Source organism: Gorilla gorilla, chromosome 18 (genome assembly GCF_029281585.2).
Source record: "Gorilla gorilla gorilla isolate KB3781 chromosome 18, NHGRI_mGorGor1-v2.1_pri, whole genome shotgun sequence".
In the NCBI taxonomy this organism is placed as follows: domain Eukaryota; kingdom Metazoa; phylum Chordata; class Mammalia; order Primates; family Hominidae; genus Gorilla; species Gorilla gorilla.
The window spans coordinates 16155802-16180402 of NC_073242.2; the positions used below are offsets into that span (position 1 = coordinate 16155802).

General features: G+C 48.6%; 1 protein-coding gene across 2 annotated transcripts in view; it reads right to left on the reverse strand.

Annotated features, from left to right (window-relative positions):
- Positions 1-24601, reverse strand: part of ABCC6 (ATP binding cassette subfamily C member 6) — an 81501-nt gene that overhangs the window by 48265 nt on the left and 8635 nt on the right. Inside the window, exons 1-9 of one of the 2 annotated variants that reach the window (XM_063699506.1) lie at positions 22644-23200; positions 21918-22033; positions 21467-21592; positions 21199-21327; positions 15979-16104; positions 13844-13905; positions 10377-10508; positions 5020-5223; positions 3610-3787 (exon numbers count right to left, since the gene is read on the reverse strand). In XM_063699506.1, the coding sequence (XP_063555576.1) occupies positions 3610-3787; positions 5020-5223; positions 10377-10508; positions 13844-13905; positions 15979-16104; positions 21199-21327; positions 21467-21469 (834 nt within the window). In that variant the 5' untranslated portion in view covers positions 21470-21592; positions 21918-22033; positions 22644-23200. Of the gene's footprint in view, positions 1-3609; positions 3788-5019; positions 5224-10376; positions 10509-13843; positions 13906-15978; positions 16105-21198; positions 21328-21466; positions 21616-21917; positions 22034-22643; positions 23201-23248; positions 23469-24601 lie in introns of those variants that run through there. The other variant, XM_063699507.1, reaches the window with a different exon arrangement.

Genomic DNA, 24601 nt, shown 5'->3' on the forward strand with positions numbered 1-24601 from the left:
ACGGGAGGCATAATAATGAATAACATGCACGAAAACACCAGATTAACACAGATAACGGTGGTCATCTGCCCAGTGCTCACCATGTCGCAGGCACTGTGCTAAATGAACAGCCTTATCCTTTCCCGGGGTGCTCACAGCCGTGCATGGTACCAAGCAGGCACTACCATATTCATTCCCTCTAATGCCAGGCCAGGTGCAGTGGCCTCTGCCTGTAATCCCACCACTCTGGGAGGCTGAGGTGGGAGGATTGCTTGATCCCAGGAGTTCGAAACCAGCCCGGGCGACATAGTAAGACCCAATCTCTACAAAATACTTTAAAAAATTAGCCAGGGGGCCGGGTGCGGTGCCTCATGCCTGTAATCCCAGCACTTTGGGAGGCCGAGGTGGACAGATCACCTGAGGTCAGGAGGTGGAGACCAGCCTGGCCAACATGGTGAAACCCTGTCTCTACCAAAAATACAAAAATTAGCTGGGCATGGTGGCAGGCACCTGTAATCCCAGCTACTTGGGAGGCTGAGGAAAGAGAATCACTTAAACCCAGAAGGCAGAGGTTGCAGTGAGCCCAGATCAAGCCATTGCATTCCAGTCTGGGCAACAAGAGCAAAATCCATTTCGGGGGGGAAATAAAAGAAAAAATTAGCCAGGCATGGTTGTGGTGTGCCTGTGGTCCCAGCTAGCTACTGGGGAGGCTGAGCTGGGAGGATTAATTGAGTACAGGAGGTTGAGGCTGCAGTGAGCCATGTTGGTGCCACTGCACTCTAGCCTGGGCAACAGAGCAAGACCCTGTCTTTAAAAAAAAATCTATGGATAAATTGCTCTCTATTATTCTCTCACCAAGGAAAATACCACTTCCAGTTAAATTAAGACATGTAGGAGACATCTCGATTTTGGAAGTATTAGAGTGAAAAAAAAAATGTGAGACTAGAATCAATGAAATGAACATTTACTAACCCCATTCTATGGCTAAAGAAACTGAGGCAGAGAGAAGTTGAGCAACTTGCCCAAAGTCACAGGCCTTGTAAGCTCCTACACAAGGAATGGAATCCAGGGTGACGAAGGCATGACAAGGGTGAGACCTTTCACCTGCTTCTGTGACACCAACCTGGTTCTCTGGCAGCCTCACATCTGCCTTAACCCTGGGGTCACAGTGGACCTCTTCCAGCCTGTTGAATGCTAAATTCCACATGCAGCCCTCCCTTTGTGACTGCGTGAGGGAGTGAAGAAGTGATCCAGGAATGACTGGACATAGAAATTCTCCACTTAGCAAGTCTTTGAAGACTGCCCACTGTGTGACTCACACTGAGCTGGGAACTGAAAATACAGCTGTGAACAACAGAGATGAGGCTTGCTCTCCCGGGACTGGAGTTTGAGGTGGGGAACAAGGCTCTATAATAAAGATTTATATAACTGGCCGGGCACAGTGGCTCACACCTGTAATCCCAGCACTTTGGGAGGCTGAGGCGGGTGGATTGCTTGAGGCCGGGAGTTCGAGATCAGCCTGGCCAATATGGCAAAACCCCATCTCTAGTAAAAATACAAAAATTAACTGGGCATGCTGATGGGCGCCTGTAATCCCAGCTACTTGGGAGGGTAAGGCAGGACAATTGCTTGAACCCAGGAGGCAGAGGTTGCAGTGAGCCAAGATTGCACCACTGCACTACAGCCTGGGTAACAGAGTGAGACTGTCTCAAAAAAATAAGACAAAACAAAAATATTTCTATAACTCATGCTTTAATGGCAGTTATGATGAGTAACATAAAAAAGCAGCCCAGGCCGGGCACGTTGGCTCATGCCTGTAATCCCAGCACTTTGGGAGGCTGAGGCGGGTGGATCACCTGAGGTCAGGAGTTCGATACCAGCTTGGCCAACATGGTGAAACCCTGTCTACCAAAAATACAAAATTAGCCGGGCATGGTGGCGCACACCTGTAATCCCAGCTACTCAGGAAGTTGAGACAGGAGAATCACTTGAACCCAGGGGGTGGAGGTTGTAGTGAGCCGAGACTGTGCCACTGCACTCCAGCCTGGGCAACAAGAGCGAAACTCTGTCAGAAAAAAAAAAAAAAAAGCCCAGAGGTTAGAGAGGAGGGATCTGATCTCATCAGGAGATCAAAGAAGGCCTCCTGGCGGGTGGGTGGGGAATAGGAAGATCAATGCCTGCTCGCCAGGCGGCCTTCCTCTTAGGCTCAAGGAAATGTGGACTCTTAAGACAGGATAGGGCACACCCAGCTCTGGCATGCTCAGGGGAACAGGAGCCTGGGACGCAGCACTCTGGCAGGACAGCATCAAGAGCTGCCCTCTCGGCCACCTAGGAGCTGTCACCTCTGTCCCCTCCTCCCCTAGGTGACAGCTCAGGTGTCAGGGAATGACACTTACATGGGACGGGACCTGCCCTGGCTCAGATGCTCCATACCCCACAGGAGCCAATACCTCTTGGGGCAGCAGTCCAGGGACTTAGCTTCCAGAGTCCCCGGAAGGGACAAGAGCCACTGCACAGAGAGAAGTCCAAAGCTATGGCCTCCAACCAGGTATTCACAGTCAATGGACAGAACTTCCAGCCCAGATGCAATTTGGGATTTTTTTTTTTTTCTTCTGAGACGAGGTCTTGCTCTGTTACCCAGGCTGCGCTGCAGTGGCGTGATCTCAGTTCACTGCAACCTCCACCTCCCGGGTTCAAGCGATTCTCCTGTCTCAGCCTCCCGAGTAGCTGGAATTACAGGCACGCGCCACCATGCCTGGCTAATTTTCGTATTTTTAGTAGAGATGGGGTTTCACCATGTTGGCCAGGCTGGTCTTGAACTCCTGACCTCAAGTGATCCTCCTGTCTCAGCCTCCCAAATTGCTGGAATTACAGGCGTGCACCACTGTGCCCAGCCTAGGGGTCATTTTTACCACAAGCAGTATTGTCTGGGAACACAGCTGACAGGCCACCTTATCAGAAGGTTAATCCTTTATCCTCAAGGGGGAATGAGTGGAAGTTAAAATCAGGCTCAAAAATTAAAATTAGATTGGGGGAGTAGAAGTGGTGTCTAGGCAGTGAGAACAGCTGCAAAGGCCCCAGGGTGGGTGGGGGCCTCGAGTGTTTGAGGAACTGAAAGGAGACCTGTGTGGCTGGAGGAGAGTGAGCATGGGAGGAGGTGACGGGATGAGGTCAGAGACACCCTAGGGACAGATCACACAAGACCTTACAGGAATAACTAAGGAGCTGAGACAGATCACTTGAGGCTAGGAGTTCGAGAACAGCCTGACCAACGTGGCAAAACCTTGTCTCTACCAAAAATACAAAAATTAGCTGGGCGTGGTGACACGTGTCTGTAGTCCCAGTTACTCAGGAGGCTGAGGCAGGAGAATCACTTGAACCCAGGAGGCGGAGGTTGCAGTGAGCCGAGATCGCACCACTGCACTCCAGCCTGGGTGACAGGGCAAGACTCCGTCTCAAAAAAATAAATACATATAATAAAGAGAAATAACTAAGGAAGTGAGAATGTATGGTGAGTGACTCTAATAAGCAAGGACTGAATGCGTTCTCAGCTGCTGATAACATTACTGCCTGCTCAGTGATACTGCTTTTCCTGGCTGGGAAGACCTGCCCTTGTCCCCCAGGGCTCACCTTTCTGTACACCAGGCCAGTGATGGCCGACCGCAGCCTCATCTGCAGCACCTTGAGCCTGTACATGTTCTGCTGCTCAAACAGCGTTTGCAGGCAGGCCGAGAGGAACATCAGCACGGCGAGGAGGTAGCCCTTCCAGGCTGGAGGCTTGGGATCACCAATAAACTCCAGGAAAAGGCTTGCAGGGGAAAGAGGGAGAAGGTACAGCTGGTGAGAGGAGGTGCCTAAGGGTGTTGCCTTTGCCCAAACCAGTCCAGATGTGGAGGATCAGTCGGCCCAAACTAGTCCAGGTGTGGAGGATCAGTCAGTGTGGTTTTTTTTGCAATAATGGTCTCCATTATTTCCCCCACTGTCCATACTCCTTTTCAATCTGACTGCAGCTCCTCAAGATCAAGAGGTGGAGTTTTTGTTCCCACTTGTTATAGGCTAAATTGTGTCCTCACAAAGTTTATATGTTGAAGCCCCGACCCCCAGTACCTCTGAATGTAACTGTATTTGGAAATAGGGCCTTTAAAGAGGCAATGAAGTTAAAATGAGGTCGTTAGGCTGGGCCCTAATCCAATCTGACTGGGGTCCTTTTTAAGAAGAGGAAATGTAGACACACAAGGAGACACCAGGGGGCGCAAACAGAGGAAAGACCATATGGGGACACAGGGAGGAGGTGGCCAACTGCAAGCCAAGGACAGAGGCCTCAGATGGAACCACCTTGCAGATACTAATCTCGAACTTCCAGCTTCGAGAATCGTGATAAAATACATTTCTGTTGTTCAAGCCACTCAGTCTCAGTCTGTGATGCTTTGTTATGTCAGCTGAGCAGACACCACTTGAATCTGGGCTGGCTACAAAACCGGCTTTGGCCAACAGAGTACAGTGGAGGTAAAGCCATGCTGGCTCTGAGCCTAGGCCTCAAGAGAAAATGTGGTTTTTGGTCTATTTCTTAGAACCCTCCCAAGCACCCACATGAACAAGTCTGAGCTAGCCTTTTGGAGGATGGGGACCCACATGGAGCAGAGACAGCCATCCCAGTCTCAGATACACAACTGCAGGCACATGAGAAAACCCAGCCAAGAAAAGAACCACCACCCAGCTGAGCCCAGCCCACATTACTGACCCACATTACCATGAACTAAATAAAAGAATGTTTGTCATTTTAAGCCACTCACTTTTGGGGCATTTTACAGCAAAAACTAATTGATGCAGTCAGGTAAGAGCTTGCTTATTTGCCCTTCTGGGGGTCAGTCACTTTCTCATTAATCCATTTCCCTTCCTCAGTATCCTTCTCACCCACCATCCAGTGTCCCGAGCACCAGACGTATAGGCAGAGGCAGGAGAGCTGAAGCCCCCTGGCCCTGGAAGGATGCCACTAAGAGACCACCCACCTTAGCAGGGCACTTGAGGTCTGGGACTCACCTGAGCAGCTTGGGGACAGTGAACCTGAAGACATCACTGATGACGAGGCTGAGGGTCCCCAGGAGGAAGGTAGAATGGAACACCTGCCAGATGGCCTTCAGCAGTGGGCGCCACTGGCTCCCTTCTTGCCGTAGGAAGGGCTCGGTCTCTGGAGCCTTCATGCCACTGCCGCCTTTCCTTTTAAATGCTATTGCCTTGTTGTGCCTGGGGGAAGGGAGAGATTAGCTCTGGGTCCCATTTTATACTCTCAGCCGCCAGCAGCAGGGCCAGGCATTAAAGGGTTGTTTTCCCAACAGTGGAGATGGGTGGGTGTGGATCTAGCCTGGCTCCCTCACCTGTTCCTCCTTATCACCCTGAGTACCCACTTAAGAGGCAATCATGGGAGTTGGGGGGCAGGGCAGGGCAGTAGGGCACTCTGAGGCCTCTTAGATGGCCATGGGAAAGCACGCCTGTTGAGCACCTACTATGTGCCAGGCACTCCCCAGTCATCCTAAGACCCCCTGAGAAGCCAGGTGTTGTTCCCATTTCACAGATGAGAAAACTGGGGCTCAGAGAAGCGAACTTGCCCAAGGGCACACAGCTGAGAAGTAAAAGAACTGGAATTTGATTCCAGCTCTCTGCCTCCAGAGCCCATGCACTTCTCTTTTTTCTTTTCCTTTTTTTTTTTTTTTTGAGACGAAGTCTTGCTCTGTCGCCCAGGCTGGAGTGCAGTGGTGTGACCTCAGCTCACTGCAACCTCCACCTCCCAGTTCAAGTGATTCTCCCACTTCAGCCTCTCGAGTAGCTGGGATTACAGGCAAGTGCCACCATACCCAGCTAATTTTTGTATTTTCAGTGGAGAAGGGGTTATGCCATGTTGGCCAGGTTGGTTTTGAACTCCTGACCTGAGGTGATCTGCTCGCCTCGGCCTCCCAAAGTGCTGGGATTACAGATGTGAGCCACCACACCTGGCCTCTCATGTACTTTTCAACCTATCGTGTTGTCAACCTGGAGGAAGAACAGCACCCCGTCCCCAACACACACAATCAGCCAGCCCTTAGGTGGTTTTGAACTGGTGGAGAATCACGGCTGATGGGCATGGGGCCTGGTGCTCTAGCTCTGGGTGAAAGTGCAGACAGAAGCTCAGGCTGCCTCAAACTAATAAGATCCCCAGCCTTTGGCTATAATCAGGGGCCACAGAGAAGAGCTAAGGTGAGGGAGGGAGAGGAGGAGATTGGGGAGGCCCGAGGGCCCCTGTGAGGCAGGTCAGAAGCCCTGGGCCAGAAAGGAGAGGCTGGGGCAATGCAGCTGCTGACAGTCCGGTTGTTGCGTGGTCCTGGGCGGGGACACTGCTCCTCTCTCTGTGTGTGAGAGGATGGGTGTGGTCCCCCGCTGAGTCCCCTGTGGCTCTGACAACCTATAAGGTTATCAGTAATTTCTTTTTCTTTTTCTTTTTCTTTTTTTTTTTTTGAGACGGAGTTTCGCTCTTGTCGCCCAGGCTGGAGTGCAGTGTAGCAATCTCGGCTCACCGCAACCTCCGCCTCCTGGGTTCAAGCAATTCTCCTGCCTCAGCCTCCCAAGTAGCTGGGATTACAGGCACACACCACCATGCCTGGCTAAGTTTTGTATTTTTGGTAGAGACAGGGTTTCACAACGTTAGCCAGGCTGGTCTTAAACTCCTGACCTCAAGTGATCCACCTGCCTCGGCCTCCCAAAGTGCTGGGATTACAGGTGTGAGCCACCATGCCTGACCCCTTATCAGTAATTTCAATCCCCATTACAGATCTGTGACCCGGGGCCACGTGCTGGGATCAGCTCTTTACACGAAGGAGCTCACTGACTCCCCTGGATCCCCTTGCCAGGTGAGCATTATTAGGTTCTCCATTTTACAGAAGGGGAAGCTGAGGCTCTGAGAGATGGCGACAGCCGCCCGAGGTCACACAGCAAGGGCAGAGCAGGGATTTGAGCCTAGATCTTGATTTATGGTTCGTAGAGGGTTTCTTGTGCACTAAGGACCCCCAACCTCACCATAATAAAATAATAATAAAAAAAGAAGCATAAGAAAAAACCTCTGGTGAGCTCAGGTGGCCAGACCCTTCAAGGCCGAGGTCTCTGTCCCACATTATTGGTCTGATCTGGTGTTTGGTTTGGCATCTATGGAGGGTTGTGGTTCAGCTCTGTTACTGAGTGGGTGTGGCCTGCTGCTCACAAATATTTTGGCACTTGGATCTCAAAGCCAAGAAGATGCCCCTTCCATACAGAGAGCATCCCTGCCCACCCTTTCCTGTTTGATCCTGCCATTTAATTCATTGCCTTCACAGCCATGCCCATGGCTCCAACCCTCTCTTTGTCTCGTTAGAACCCCAGGTGGGTAGACTTTGCCTGTGTTTTCCACCAAGATGTCCCTAGTATAGAGTCCAGCTCCTGCACACAGTAGGAGCTCAATAAACACTTGTCAAATGAATGGGAAAAACAGATTGAGTGATGTGTGCAAAGGGCCTAATAAGAGTGCCCCCCGCACATACTGTTATAAAAATTTATAGAAGGAAGGAAGGAGCTTGGCTGGGTGGACAGAACTTGGCTTTGGAGCCAGGAGACTGTGGTTCCAATGCCTGCTCTGTCTCCTCTCCTCTGAGCCTAAAATGGGGTCGGGGAAGAGTTCACTGGAAAGTTTTCTTTCTGGCTGAGGTTTTGCTCAGTTCTATTTGAGCTGTTTGCCCCAGAGAGTCAGTGTGTTCAGCCTGCAGGCTCCATAGCAAGTGTTTTCCTCTCCTGCAGGTCTCACCTCCCATCAAGGAAGATGTCCAGATTGCTGTCTGACGTCTGGTCTCTGGACTGAAGGCCATTTAGTGCAGATCTCACAAATGATGGTGGGGCAAGGCAGGGGGTATGCATGAGTGGCATGGGCAAGGTGTGAGTTGGGGGATACAAAAGGGAGTGGTGGAGGCCGGGCACGGTGGCTCACACCTGTAATCCCAGCACTTGGGGAGGCCAATGCGGGCGAATCACCTGAGGTCAGGAGTTCAGGGCCAGTCTGATAGCCTGAGCAACATGGAGAAACCCCACCTCTAATAAAAAATACAAAAATTAGTGAAGCTGACTTGACCAGCAGGTGGCTGTTGTGTGGCCTCTCAGGAGGACGCCCTCTCCCTTCCCCCAGTGGTTGCAAAATACTTCAGAAAGAAAACCAAAGTTCTCTGTGGGTGCAGTCGGTTGTTTCAGAAGCTGACGGAGCCTGGTCTTTGTATAACCCCATCTTTCCCGTTTCTTTCTGTCAACCGTTTATGGGAGGATTCTCAAACTGTTCTGGAGAATGTTTCTACCCTTTAGTTCTAGTGTTGGGTGACCTGTAATTTTCATGTTGGCTGGGGATGCCAGGAGTTGGCAGAGGCTCCTTCCAGAGCCCCTGTGGACTGGATTCTGCCACTTCCGTAAAATCATTTAAAAGTAGAGGGTGAGTCAGGTGCAGTAGCTCACATCTGTAATCCTAGCACCTTGAGAGGCCAAGGCAGGCAGATCCCCTGAGGTCAGGAGTTCAAGATCACCCTGGCCAACATGGTGAGACCCTGTCTCTACTAAAAAAATTTAAAAATGAGCTAGATGTGGTGGCACACGCCTGTGGTCCCAGCTACTCAGAAGGCTGAGGCAGGAGAATCGCTTGAACCCAGGAGGTGGAGGTTGCAGTGAGCCGAGATCATACCACTGCACTCTAGCCTGGGTGATAGAGCGAGACTCTGTCTCAAAAAACAAACCAACCAACCGACCCAGTGAAGGGGGTCCAGCAAGCCATGCCTGGGGTGAGAGAGAACTGATGTTTTGGTTCTCTCACACTACTTATTCTGTTTGGAAAAACACATGCGCTTCCTTTGTGGGAACAGCCCCTACCCACTTCTGTGGCTCTGAAGGGACCACCAGTCATGGCACCAGCCCCCTGGGCATGGGATTGGCCCCTGACAGGCACATGACTAGAGCCAGGCCAATTAGAGGCCTTCCTTGGGATTTACTATATGGACGTTAGGAGAGAGATGCTCTCTTATTCTGCTGGAGTTTGCTGAACTTGCATGGGAAGGGATAGGCCTTATGGAGAGACCAACACATAGATAATAGTTGGGATGGGAGATGAAAGGAGAGAATCCTGACATCATTTGAGTCCCCTGATCCAGCAACACCTGAGGCTAGATCCTCTTAGCTGTGTGAGCCTATAGTATCAATCTCTCTCTCCTCTGTCTCTCTTAATGTGTGGGATTCAGCCATCTGCAACAACTACCACAAAATCCCGGAGTATGCAGGGAACTTCCCACAGAGCTAACTTCCTTTTTTGTTCTGTCTCCTGAAACACCAAGGTCCGGTGAGGTTAAGCAACGTGTCCAAGATCATCACTATTTGAAGGCAGGGCAGCATTTAACCCAATTTTATCTAATCCTATGCAGGCTCATTTATCTAGACCAGAGTTTCTCAAATGAGGCATCCCAGGCTCTAAGGGCTGCAGAGAAGTTTCCAGAGATGCCACTGAGGGCAGGAGTGGACACAGTGGATAACTCCAAAGATCTTAACACCCTCTGGATGACTAACAGTGCTTGAGCACTTCCCATTTGCAAGACATTTGCAAGTTCTTTTCCATAAATCATCTTTTTTTTTCATCCCCATAAGCTATGAGCTGGGGCTAATGACATCCCCACTGAACAGATGAGAAAACTGAGGCCCAGGAAAGGAATTGCTCAGGTTATATAGTAAGTGAGCAGCTGCTTGTTTGTTGCGTCACCTCCCAACCCTCCACCCCAGCCTTAAAATACCTCTTCTGTTTGCTGCCTGTCATTCTGCCATTTCCCCATTTGTAGGAACCTGTTTGTTCCCCGTTTGTAGGAACCTGTGATGCGTTCTGGGAGGAACCATATCTTGAGCCTGATACTACTTAGTGGGATCAGCTGGAAGGCAAGGTGGGGAGGCGGCAGTGCAGCCAGAGTAGCGTTGGGGGCTGGACTGGGGGTCAAATGATGAGGTTTTTTTTGTTTTTGTTTTTGTCTTGTTTGTTTGTTTTTTTTGATACGGAGTCTGGCCCTGTCACTCAGGCTGGAGTGCAATGGTGACATCTCCACTCACTGCAACCTCTGCCTCCTGGGTTCAAACGATTCTCCTGCCTCAGCCTCCTGAGTAGCTGGGATTATAGGTGCCTACCACCACGCCCAGCTAATTTTTCTATTTTTAGCAGAGATGGGGTTTCACTATGTTGGCCAGATTGGTCTTGAACTCCTGACCTTGTGATCCGCCTGCCTCGGCCTCCCAAAATGCCGGGATTACAGGCGTGAGCCACCGCACCCGGCCAATGATGAGCTTTTCTGAAGGAGCATCAGGTGAGTTCTTGACCTCCACCCACTTACCTCCGGGCTGCACTGCGGTTCCTCATCCACTCCTTTTCAAGCCGGGAAACAAGTTCTTCTGAGGAGTTTTCTCTCCCAAGCGACCAGAGGTCTTTTGGTCTCAGTGGCCTCCTGTATCCCCTCCAGACCAGGCTGCAAAAGAGGGGCACCAGGGAAAGCTTTTCCTGCCATTCACCCCTGCAGGATCCTGGCCAGGCGAGTAGCTGTGTGACCCTGGGTAAGTCACTTTACCTCTCTGTACCTCTACTGTCCCCTGGGTAAAAAGAAAGCAGTTCACTAACCCCACCTAATGTCTGCAGGGCATTTCTCGTTTCACAAAGATTGTCTCATTAATTCTTACATGAACCCATAAGGTAGGTTATTATTGTTTGTTTGAGATGGAGTCTTGTTCTGTCTCCCAGGCTGGAGTGCAGTGGTGCAATCTCGGCTCACTGCAACCTCCACCTCCCAGGTTCAAGCGATTCTCCCACCTCAGCCTCCTGAGTAGCTGGGATTACAGGCACCCACCACCATACCCGGCTAATTTTTGTATTTTTTGTAGAGATGGAGTTTCACCAGGTTGGCCAGGCTGGTCTCGAACTCCTGACCTCAGGCGATCCACCTGCCTCAGCCTCCCAAAGTGCTGGGATTACAGGCATGAGCCACCACACCCAGCCTGTAAATTGATAGTTTATAATTGTATAAATGTATGAGTATATTATTATAGATCTATTTTACAGATGGGGAAGGAAATAGAAGTGCAGAGAGATTCAGTGGCTAAACCAAGGGATAGCCCTTGGCAAGGGAAACAGACATTTCCCTGGGAATCAGAAGTCCATTGACCAAAACTCTCATTGTAGAAGAAGCTTGAACTCCTCCCTCAGCTTTTTTTTTTTAATTATTATTATTATTTTTTGAGACGGAGTCTCACTCTGTTGCCTAGGCTGGAGTGCACTGACGTGATCTGGGCTCACTGCAACCTCCGCCTCCCTGGCTCAAGCGATTCTCACGCCTCAGCCTTCTGAGTAGTTGAAATTACAAGCCACCATCACACCTGGCTAATTTTTGTGTTTTTAGATGGTGTATCACCATGCTGGCCAGGCTGGTCTTGACCTACTGGCCTCAAGCAATCCTCCCACCTCAGCCTCCCAAAGTGCTAGGACTACAGGCGTAAGCCACCACACCTGACTAATTTTTTTGTTTATAGTAGAGATGGGATTTCGCCATGTTGGCCAGGCTGGTCTCGAACTCCCGGCCTCAAGTGATCTGTCAGGGTTGGCCTTCCAAAGTGTTGGGATTATGGGTGTGAGCCACTGCGCCTGGCCTCAGGTCTCTTTAATCTTTCTGATGACACCAGCCAGAAGGTCTTGCCTGGTTCTGGTCTCTGACTCTTCTCTAAGCCTTACCAAGTTCCCTTTTCTTTTTTATTTTTGTTCTTTTTATTTTTTTGAGATGGAATCTCACTCTGTTGCCCAGGCTGGAGTGCACTGGTGTGATCTCGGCTCACCGCAACCTCCACCTCCTGGGTTCAAGTGATTCTCCTGCCTCAGCCTCCTTCCTGACTGTCTGGGATTGCAGGCTCCCACCACCACACCTGGCTAATTTTTATATTTTTAGTAGAGATGGGGTTTTACCATGTTGGTCAGGCTGGTCTCGAACTCCTGACCTCAGGTGATCCACCTGCTGCAGCCTCCCAAGGTGTTGGGATTATAGGCGTGAGCCACTGCGCCAGGCCACCAAGTTCCCTTTTCTAATGCAGAGCCAACTTGGGGAAGCAACCGTTCTGACATAGAAATTATTAACGTGGCTTGATTTTCCCTGAAATTATTTTTGGAGTTCTCCTATATGGCAAGTGATGCTATAGATTTTTCCTATTTTAGCAGTGATAGAGAGTTTCTTTTTAAAAACAGTTTATTCAAGTAAAAAAAGTGACTCAATTTAGTTTTTGCCCCAATAGGACAAAAAAGCATCAAGAGTGGTCCATAAATGCTTAAGTTTGGGAAGCAGGGGCTGGACCCCCCAGTAGAGCTGTTTAGAAAATCTCTAAGCTCTTTCTACCAGTTCCACACATTCAAAGCCTGATATTTTTCATTTATTTAATAGCCATTTAGGCTGGGTGCGGTGGCTTATGCCTGCAATCCCAGCACTTTGGGAGGTCGAGGGGGGTAGGTCACTTGAGGTCAGGAGTTTGAGACCAGCCTGGCCAACATGGTGAAACCCGGTCTCTACAAAAAACTACAAAAATTAGCTGGGCATGATGGCAGGTGCCTGTAATCCCAGCTACTCGGGAGGCTGAGGCAGGAGAATTGCTTGAACCTGGGAGGTGGAGGTTGCAGTGAGCTGAGATTGTGCCATTGCACTGCAGCCTGGGCAACAAGAGTGAAACTCTGTCTCAGAAAAAAAAAAAAAAGAGAAAATGAATAGCCCACGCACAATGGGTCACACCTGTAATCCCAGCACTTTGGGAAGCCGAGGCGGGCAGATCACCTGAGGTCGGGAGTTTGAGATCAGCCTGACCAACATGGAGAAACACTGTCTCTACTAAAAATACAAAATCAGCCGAGCATAGTGGTGCATGCCTGTAATCTCAGCTACTCGGGAGGCTGAGGCAGGAGAATCGCTTGAACCCAGGAGGCGGAGGTTGCAGTGAGCCAAGATAGTGCCATTGTACTCCAGCCTGGGCAACAAGAGTGGAACTCCATCTCAAAAGAAAAAAAAATAATTACCACTTAAACTCATTATTTGCCAGGCCCTGTTCTAAGTGCTTTACAGATCTTATCTTATTGAAGCTTCACAACCCTGTGAGCTAAGTGCTATTATCAATCCCATTTTGAAGGAGTGGAGACTGAGGCACAGAGAGGTTAAGTAACTTGTCCAAAGCAACACAGCTAGGAAGTGGTAGGGCCAGGATTCAAATCCACATGTCATGTGCTACTGAGGTCTGAATGCCGTGTGGTTGGGAGGGAGCACATCCTCAAGTGCCTTGTGAGCTGGCCCTGGAGAAGCAGCTATTTCCTCAATCTGCCTGGAACCCTCTAGAAAGTAGACACTTGCTCCTTTATCTCCTCACCCCTGGGGCTTAGCACATAGTAGGTGCCTATGAAATGTTGGTGGAATGACTGAAATCAAGTATTGGAGACAATTCTATTACTATTAAGCACCTGCTGTGTGCAAGCACTAAGCACTTTCCGTCTCATGCAGGTTGAGTCATCCCCATTTTACAGAGGGAAAACTGAGACTCCGGAGGTTTGCGACACGGCCTGCTAACAGGCAGAGCCGGGATTCAAATCAAGATCTCACTCCAGTGAGTGAATGGGAACAGGATGCAGATGGTAGACACTGAACACGAAGAAGAAAGCACTGAGGCTGGGATGGAGAAAGACTTGCTGGCCTTTGTAAGCACAGGGGAAGGGCCATGGCTGGGAATCAGAGCAGCAAATGCAGGCGGGTGAGGCACCACCCCAACCCTTCCGTGCGACTTTACTTACCCAGAAACCCACCAGAACGTGGCTTTGGAGGGGAAGGCTGCCCCAGTCTCTGGACAGGGGTTCTGCAACAGACAAAAATGGAGAAGGGAAGTATGTGGCAAGGGTAGGAAGACAGGACGAACTGTGTGTTGTTTTTTTTTCGAGACAGGGTTTCGCTCTGTTGCCCAGGCCAGAGTACAGTGGTGTGATCTTGGCGCACTACTACCTCTGCCTCCTGGGTTCAAGCGATTCTCCTGCCTCAGCCTTCCAAAGAGCTGGGATGACCGGTGTGCGCCACTACACACAGCTAATTTTTTGTGTTTTTAGTAGAGACAGGGTTTCACCATGTTGGCCAGGCTGGTCTCAAACTCCTAACCTCAAGTGATCTGCCTATCTCGGCCTCCCAAAGTGCTGGGATTACAGGCGTGAGCCACTACACCCAGCCCTGACGGTGTATTTAGTACTGAAAGTAAACATCGAGGTGCCCTGTCTCCTTGCCAGGGGTGTACACCAGTGAGCTTGGTGCTTCCCAGCAGGCAGCGTAAAAAGAGGTTGGGCCACAGGCCTGACAATGTCCACAAGGTAAGAACTAACAGTGGCTCAGAAGAACAACTATGATTATACTGAAACCAAAACCTTGCTTTGCTTCTCAAAAGGAAGGACACTGCATAACGAAGAAATTAGATCCTTGACAATATCCCTCGGCAAATGTTGTGAAGACAGACCTGTCGTGCGATTTTTGTCAGGTGCTCCAGGAAGATTACAACAGTCTGTACTCTTTACCAATAAGGCGTGAAGGTGCCCATTTCACCACATTTCTGCCATCGCAGCTTATCAGTTTTTAAATTTTGTTGCTACTCTGGTAGGTACAAAAAAGATTCCTATCATAGTTTTAACTATTCTCAAGCCTTCGAGCAATTTTTTTTTTTTTTTTTTTGAATACAGGGTCTCGCTCTGTCACCCAGGCTGGAGTGCAATGGTGCAATCATAGCTCACTGCAGCCTTTATCTCTTGGATTCAAGCAGTCCTCCTGCTTTAGTCTCCACAGAGCTACTCTGTAGTGGGACTACAGGCATGCACCACCACATTAGGCTATTTTTAAAAACCTTTTTGTAGAGATGGGGTCTCACTACATTGCCTAGTCTGATCTAGAACACCTGGGCACAAACAATCCTCCTTCCTCGGTCTCCCAAAGTGTTGAGATTACAGGCATGATCCACTGCATCTGGCCCCATTTGAACATCTGTTTATATGATGTCAGATCAGTCTCTTCCACAAAAGAATTGTTTCTTGATTTCACAGACTGCTTCAGTGTTACCTATTGTAAATCTCTCAATCTCTCATGAGCTTCTTCTATGGAGCACTTACCCCAAGGGTAATTTTCTTTTTCCTTCTTTTTTTTTTTTTTTTTTGGTGGAGTTTCGCTCTTGTTGCCCAGGCTGGAGTGCAAATGCACAGTCTCGGCTCCCTGCAACCTCCACATCCCGGATTCAAGCAATTCTCCTGCCTCAGCCTCCCGAGTAGCTGGGATTACAGGCGTGCACCACCATGCCTGGCTAATTTTTGTAATTTTAGAAGAGATGAGGCTTTACCATGTTGGCCAGGCTGGCTTTGAACTCTCGACCTCAAGTGATCCACCTGCCTTGGCCTCCCAAAGTGTTGGGATTACAGGCATGAGCCACGGTGACCATCCAATTTTCAACATATTTGTTTAATTTTGTGACCAGTGTCTGGTTCCCCTGCTTGACCAGTAGCTACGTGAGAACAGAAACTCTATCTGCTTGTTCACCATAGATCCTTATGCCCTTGCTAGGGCATGGCGGGGGGTTGGCAAACTATGACCAAATCTGGCCCACTGCCTGTTTCTGCAAATAGTGTTATTGCAACACAGCCATGCAATTTGTTGACATATTCTGCTTTTGCGTTCAATGGCAGAGTTGAGTAATTGCCACTGAGATCACTGTATGGCTCACAGAGTCCAAAATATTTTCTCTTGGCCCATATAGAAAAAGTCTGCCAACTGTGGCATCGAGTAGAAATGCGATAAACTTTTTGCTGAATGGCTAAATGAATAAAAAATTAAAGACTTTTGGTCACCTGGGGGAGACTGAGATCTCAAAGTGGAACAGGAATGAGGTTGGAACTTGGTGACTTACAGACTGCTGGGGGTCTTCAGGGAAGAAGGGGGGTTGATCCACCAGGCAGGACAGCACAAACTGTGCCACCACCAGAGACAGGCATAGGTAGGTGGACAGGTGGCGGACAGGGTCACTCTGGAAGCCCTGTGGGAGGGAAAGCAGAAGGTAAGGAATGGAGACAGAGGAGGGTGCTCAGAGGAGAGAAAAGATTTCTGATCTGGGGTCAGTGCCTACTCTGGGGACCAGGGCAAGAGTATTTGAAAGCCAGAGCCCTGGCTTTCCTAGCGGTTCTGATTTTCTTTCTTTTTTTTTTTTTTTAAAGACAAAGTCTCACTTGGTCGCCCAGGCTGAAGTGCAGTGGCATGATCTCGGCTCCCTGCAACCTCTGCCTCCTGGGTTCAAGTGATTCTCCTGCTTCTGCCTCCTTAGTAGTTGGGATTACAGGTGCCCACCACCATGCCTGGCTAATTTTTTTTTTAATATTTTTAGTAGAGATGGGGTTTTGCCATGTTGGCCAGGCTGGCCTCAAACTGCTGACCTAAAGTGATCTGCCTGCCTTGGCCTCCCAAAGTGTTGGGATTACAGGCATGAGCCACCACGCCCAGCAGGTCCTAATTTTCAAATATCCAATTTATAATATTCTGTCTATACAAATGGTGGGCCAGGGCTGTGTCTGGGTTTTGTCCTTAGCCACGTGATGATCGGCCACAGCTGCTGGGACAATGAGATGAAGAAACAATTTACCTTCTTCTTTGTGCCACAAAAGAAATCCTTTCTCCATTCCACCCTCTACCCCAGTCTTCAACCCTGCTCCCCCTTGGCCAGGGTTCTCTGGTTTGCAGAGATGAGAGCTGGTTTTATTGAGCACTGACCCTGCCCTGGGCACATGCGGCATTCTTGCCATACACAATCTCATCAGCTGGAGTTTACTTGCTTCCTTTGACTCATGGGGAAACCAAGGCTCAGAGAAGTGACAGCACTTTGTTCAAGGACACGCAGATGATCTGGTCCAAATTTTGATGCTCCTGCTGCCACACCACAATGATTTTTGCATCTGCTGCCCTGTCATCTGGTCAGAAACACCCTAATTTTCTTTCTTTTTTTAATTTAAAACATTTTTTATTTTTTAATTTTAGGTATATGTGTGTGTGTGTGTGTGTGTGTGTGTATACTTTTTTTTTTTTGAGACGGAGTCTTGCTTTGTCACCCAGGCTGATGTGCAGTGGCATGATCTTGGCTCACTGCACCCTCCGCCTCCTGGGTTCAAGCGATTCTCCTGCCTCAGCCTCCTGAGTAGCTGGGATTACAGGCATGTGCCATGACCCCTGGCTAATTTTTGTATTTTTAGTAGAGATGGAGTTTTACCATGTAGGCCAGGCTGGTCTTGAACTCCTGACCTCAGGTGATCCGCCTGCCTTGGCCTCCCAAAGTGCTGGGATTACAGGCATGAGCCACCGCGCCCGGCCTGATATATATATTTCTGGATGACGTGAGATATTTTGATACAGGCATGCAATGCATAATAATCACATCAAGGTAAATGAGGTCTCCATCCCCGCAATCATTTATCCTTTCTGTTACAAATGATCCATTCTACTCTTGTAGTTATTTTATTTTTTAGTTTATTATTGAGTTGGAGTCTCACTCTGTTGCCCAGGCTGGAGTGCAGTGGCTTGATTTTGGCTCACTGCAACCTCCGTCTCCTGGATTCAAGTGATTCTCCTGCCTTAGCCTCCTGAGTATCTGAGATTACAGATGTGTGCCAGCACGCCTGGCTACTTTTTTTGTATTTTTAGTAGAGACAGGGTTTCACCATGTTGCCCACGCTGGTCTTGAACTCCTGACCTCAGATGATCCTCCTGCCTTGGCCTCCCAAAGTGCTGGAATTACAGGTGTGAGCCACTGTGTCCAGCCTCTTTTAGTTATTTTAAAATGTACAATTAAATTATTATTGACTACAGTCACCCTGTTGTGCTATCAAATAGATATTATTCTTTCTGTTTTTTTGTACCCATTAACCATCCCCACTTCCCCCACCCACTGTCCTTCCTAGCCTCTAGTAACCTTCCATCTACTCTATATGTTCATGAGTTACATTGTTTTAATTTTTAGCTTTCACAAATAAGTGAGAATATGTAAAGTTTGTCTTTCTGTGCCTGGCTTATTTCACTTAACATCCATGTTGTTGAAAATGACAGTACCTCATTCGTTTTTATGGCTGCATAGTACTCCATTGTGTATATATACCACATTTTCTTTATCAGTTCGTCTGTTGATGGACACTTGGGTTGCTTCCAAATCTTGTTTATTGTGAACAGTGCTGTAATAATCATGGGAGTGCAGAGATCTCTTCCATGTACTGATTTTCTTTCTTCCTAAGTTTTTTGCTTGTGTTCAGGCGTGTGATTTGTGCAGAACTGACTCTACTCCGAGGCTGGGTGGGTGAATGAGGCCTGGCCAATGAATACGTTCTGGTCTTTTGGCTACCATGGCAGGGTTAGGAATGCACATAGCACCCCATGCTGGGTACTTGAGAGCTGGAACCATCGGGAGATTCTGCTGGCTTTGCTACATGCTAGAATGTAAGTCTGAAGGTATTGGTGGCTCTTCTTGCCACTCCATTGGAGAATCAAGCTAACATGGCAGAGCCAAGAGGCAGAAGTGGAGATCTGGTGATGGTACCTGGTCCCAGGCCTGGATCAGTCACGCCTGGGAGATCCCATGGGTATGAGCTAATAAATGCATGAGCTAATGAACCCCCTTGACTTACCCTTTTCATTAAGCTAGTGTGAACTGAGGTTTTATGGCTTTAAACCAGAGCCCTAGTTTTAAATCATGATTCCTCTACTGGATTTTATACTCCTCTAGTTTTGGGGGTTTTTTTGTTTGTTTTTTGTTTTTTTGGCAGATAGCAGACAATTGGATATTCCAATGACAATATGGCCCATCTTCCCTAAACTCCCACTGTTTTCCCCACTGTTTCTCTCAGAAAGTTTGTTCTGAATTTGCCTGAGATGAACTCGGGCTCTGCACTTCCAAGCTTTGTGGCCCTGAGGCCGTCATTCCCTTCTCCTAGCCTTAGTCTCCCTCATCTTTAAAATGGGATGGCTAGAATTCATCATTGGCTGGGGCACATTGGCTCAAGCCTGTAATCCCAGCACTTTGGGAGGCTTAGGTGGAAAGATCACTTGAGCCCAGGAGTTTGAGACCAGCCTTGGGAACATAATGAGACTTTGTTTCTATTTCTATTTAAAAAAATAAAGAAGAACCCATCACTGTGAACTCTTGTGAGAATCCAGTGAGGAGACGTGTGTAAGTGCCTGCCACAGTGCCTGGCACATGGTTGGAACCCCAGAGTGTATATGGTCCCAGTATTATTGTTTCTATGCTGTGTCCCAAAAAGCTGACTTATGTCAACTGCGGGAGCCCACCATTTCAGAAATTACTGAATAACCTGTGGAATTTCCCCTTAGTTACAAAGGTTACTCTTTTAAAAACTCTGTCCTTGGTCAGGCGCTGTGGCTCACGCCTGTAATCCCAGCACTTTGGGAGGCCGAGGCGGGTGAGTCACTTGAGGTCAGGCATTTGAGATGAGCCTGGCCAACATATTGAAACCTTGTGTCTACTAAAAATACAAAAATTAGCTGGGCATGGTGGCACATGCCTGTAATCCCAGCTACTTGGGAGGCTGAGGTATGGGAATCGATTGAACCCGGGAGGTGGAGGTTGTAGTGAGCCAAGATCGTGCCACTGCACTCCAGCCTGGGCAATAGAGCAAGACTCTGTCTCAGAATGAACAAACAAAAAATAAAAACTCTGTCCTTAAGGACAGGGTGATGCTTCTCTACCTTCTCCTTTAGGGGCAGGATGGAGTAACCACTGGACTGAAGAAATGATCTGTGAGTCCAGACGTGGTGGCTCATGCCTCTAATCCCAGCATTTTAGGAGGCTGAGGTCAGAGAACTGCTCGAGCCCAGAAGTTCAAGATCAGCCCGGGCAACAAAGCGTGATGTTGTCTAAACAAAAATAAAATAATGAGGTAAAATATCTGAAACCTGCTGCAGCCTGTTCATTGGTGTTAAGATAACTCCCTCTCCCAGAAGCCTTGGCTAAGCACTCTGTCGAGGCCAGTGCTTCTCAATAGGTGGGTGACTTTGTCCTCCTCACCCCCAGGGACACTTGGTAATATCTGGAGACATTTTGGGTTACTGCAATTGGATGGTATGCTACTGGCACCTATGGGCAGAAGCCAGGGATGCTGTTTCACACCCTGCAGCAAACAAGACAGCCCTGTCCACCCAACAAAGAATTGTTTGGCCACAACATTACTAAAGCTGAGGCTGAGGGAAGTTGGTCTAGGCTACATGTTTTTCTCTTTACAGAGAAAATGACCCATGATGTCTCCTAATAGAGAAACGCTGCTTCCGGCCGAAAGACAAGAGCTCATGCCTGTAATCCCGACACTTTGGGAGGCCAAGGCGGGTGGATCACTTGAGGTCAGGAGCTCGAGACCAGCCTGGCCAACATGGGGAAACCTCGTCTCTACTAAAAATACAAAAATTTTTAGTAGAAATTTAGCAGAAATTTTTAGTAGAAATTTAGTAGAAATTTAGAATAAGCCAGGTGTAGTGGCACACACCTGTAATCCCAGCTACACAGGAAGCAGAGGCAGGAGAATTGCTTGAACCCGAGAGGCAGAAATTGCAGTGAGCTGAGATCACGCCACTTCATTCCAGTCTGGGCGACAGAGCAAGCCTCTCAAAAAAAAAAAAAAGCTGCTTCCCAGATTGGGCAACAGAAATACGAGTGGTGTGCAGAATGAGTGTGTAAATATAGGTGCATAGGAACATGGGGAGGGTGAATCCATGACATGAGGGGAGGTGTGCACGGAGGGGTATGTGTGCACACAGGTGTATCTGTGCCCAGGTTGTGTGTGTGTGCATGCATGCATGTACTTGTGTGATGTATGAATCAGTGCCTATAAGTGTGTGCATCGTGTGCAAGTGGCACGTGTGATGTGGGCGTGTAAGACAGGAAATTGTGTTGATAAGAAATGTATGGGATGATGGGTACTTACAGGTGCGGGAGTGGATTTTGTGTCTCTAGAGTGTAAGTGACTGGCTTGTGTGTGTCACTGTATAGAGAATAAGTTGTATGTGGAAACAGGAGGAGAAAGGAAGGGACCCAAGGCATGAGCCACCATTTTGGTTTCCCAGGGTGGCCCACGCCCCGACTTACCGCTCCAGAGGCCTGCTGGGCAGCGTTGGTAGCTGGCAAGACAAAGCAGAGAAGCCAGTAACCAAACAGCACTCCAGATGACTGGACTCCCTTTTTCCTCTCGGTGTGAATCAGGAACACTGCGAAGCTCTGGACGGGAAAGTCAGGGAGGCCCCTTAGGGGAGGGTGGGAGGCTGAGGGGAGCCTCTTCTCTTCCCCTTGTTCTCCACTGTGGCAGGCAAAGCAGCAGCTGGGAGGAAGCCGGGCTCCAGACTGAAGGCATCATTACCATCGTGGTGAGCCACACGGTAGGATGAATGAGGAATTCTGGGGCCTCAGGCGTTCCCTGTTGGATTTTCCAAAGAGCGACAGCCACGCTGGAGGTACACAGGACTATGAGGGCGAATCCAAGCACCTGAGGATACAGGCTTAGATAAGCTTGCGGGGCAATAAGAGAGGTCACAGCAAACTGGTAGGCGACCCCATGTCCAACTGGGAGCTGGTTCTGCAACATCCTGGCTGATACTGAGTATACCAGGGTCACCAGCTAGCAACGTGCCAATGTGAACAATGTGTAAAGGGCATTGCAGATCACTTCTGACCTGTAACTGTCATATAAATAATGCACAGCAAGGGCTTGAGCCAACCGAGTGTTTTCCAAAATGCAAGAAGTGCTCCAATCGTGCACATGTGAGATGACTTTGGGTGTGAAGAAACAGCAGGAAATGAAATGTACTCACCAGGTAAAAAACTATCCTTTCTCCAAGTCATTTTTCAATCCCTGCTATGAAATCAAGGAGCAACTCTCTGTTGGGCCAGTAAGTCTCTAGGGTCTCTCTAATATATTTTGGTTTCTCTATTGAATAAAAGAAAGGAAGAAAATGAGAGAACGTGGACACACCAGAGGGAAGGCCAGAGCTAGGTTATGTTGGAGGAACTGCTCAAAGAACCTCAGTTTAAAGCAGAAGTTGGCAAACTATCAATCATCAAAGAATAATAAAAAGCATATGTCATGACAGGTGAAAATGACATGAAATCCAAATTTCAGTGACTACAAATAAAGTTTTATTGAAACACAGTCGGCCGGGGGTGGTGGCTCACACCTGTAGTCCCAGCACTTTGGCAGGCCGAGGCAGGCAGATCACCTGAGGTCAGGAGTTGGAGACCAGCCTGGCCAACATGGCGAAACCCTGTTTCTACTAAAAATACAGGAAAATAGTGAGGTGTGGGGGTGGGCACCTGTAATCCCAGCTACTCAGGAAGCTGAGGCAGGAGAATCACTTGAACCCAGGAGGCGGAGGTTGCAGTGAGCCGAGATGGCACCATTGCACTCCAGCCTGGGTAACAAGAGCAAAACTGCATCTCAAAAAAAAAAAAAAAAAAAGACAGTCATGACTATTGTCTATGGTTATGACTATTGCGTTCATTCTGGAATGGCAGAGTTCAGTGTTCGGAAGGAAGATTACCTGGCTCACAAAGTCTCAAATACTGTGTACCGCTTGGCTCTTTAAGTTTGCCAACCCCTGGGTTGGTGGTGGGTGATAATGTAAAAATTAACGCAATGGCAGAAGAATGAATGAACTCTGAAGAACATTCATTGGAAGCCTACAAGAATGGAGTAGAAGAGGATGGATGAGCAGAAAGGCTCACGCTTGGAATGCCAGTGTTTATTTAACACACTAAAGTAAATACACATCACATATAAAAATTGTCCTATAATACAGCCAGTGGGGGAACATAAAAATAAATGCATAACTTTTTAAAAGGTTTATCCTAATGTGGCCCTAAAATTACCTTGTGTATCCAAGAGTCTACATGGTATGTTTTGGAAAATGCCAGGTTATGGTAGCTATAAACTGTCCAGGAACATGGGAGTGTATGCGTATGTTTGCGCATGCATGGATTTTTGGAATTACAAAATCTGTTTGGGAGAACCGTGTTCCACTGAATTGACCTCTGTAGCCTTTCTAATATTGCTCTGTTTGATTAACAGATTCCCTTCTACACCCCGATAGGAAGAGTCTACTTTAAGACTTCACCAGGTTCCAGCCTGTCCCCTGCCTCCCCCCACCATTGCCTGGTTCCAGGCTCCCAGGGATGGCAGCTACCATCTTGGCTTTGAAGAGTGGGGACATCCGGAGGTAGCCCCGGCCATGGTGGTGGATGAAGAGGAGGTAGATGGGACCAAGGACCCAGAGGTACATGGGGGGCACCCAGACCCCTGCTGTTCTCAGGAAGCACAGGCTCAGCAGGCTGGTGGTGGCAGGTTCAGGCTCTGTCTGGTTCCAGACCTGAGGGAACACAAAGAGGACCCTTAGGATGGTACAAGGCAGGGGTCCCCAGCTCACCTGCCCAGGGGGCCAGGCAACTTTTTGGATCTTTAACATTTACACAAAAATGTGCCAAGTACTCTTTGGAATACCTACTAATTCTCAATTCCTTTCATCCTGACATTAACCCTAGGTAGTTGCAATTATATTGATTTGCAGATGAAGAAGCTGAGGACCAGAGAGGTTGAGTAACTTTGCTGACTTTACCCAGCTGAGGAGTGGAAGGGCTGGGATTTGAACCCAGGGAACCGGGCCACGTGGTCTAGGAGACCTGGGCTCCATAATCATTGCTAGGCATGGACTGTCAGTTAATCCTTATAACAACTCCAGGACGCAGACAGTACTGTCTCCATCTCAGAAACCAGCAGACTGAGGCACCAATCGGGGAACTGCCTCCCCCAGGAACACACAAATGGGAAGTGGCAAAGCTGATTCTGACCCAGGCTTATCTGACCCCAAACCTCGTTCGACTGGTGGTCTTGATGTATGATTTATTTTTATTTTTTATTATTAATTAATTTATGTTTTAGAGACAGGGTCTCACTCTGTTGCCCAGGCTGAAGTGGCACAATCAAAGCTCAACAAAGCTTCGAATTTCCTGGGCTCAAGCAATCCTCCCACCTCGGCCTCCCACAGTGCTGGGATTACAGGCATAAGCCGCCTCACCAGGCCTGGCTAATTTTTTTTTAATGTTTTGGAGAGATGGGGGTCTCTCTATGCTGGTCTCGAACTCCTGGCCTCAAGCAATCCTCCTGCCTCAGCCTCCTAGGTACTGGGATTACAGGCAAGAGCCACCGGCCCAGCTTGATCTGTTATTTTCATCTCAGCAGGTCTGCTGGTCCTATCTAACCCTAGAAGAAATTTGAAGTTTAGTGGACGTGGCCTCTTCAATTCTCTCTCCGCTGTCTTTTTACTCCTCCTGGTTTCACAACTCACCGGCTGTGCAAACTTTAACCTCTCTGTATCTCAGTTTCCTTCCCTGCAAAAGGGGGATAATGAGACTCTACCTCTATGAGTTGTATTAAATGGATTAATAGCAGCAAAGTTCATAGCAGCATGGCACAAGGTTGGGCACAAGGCTAGGCACGGAGAAA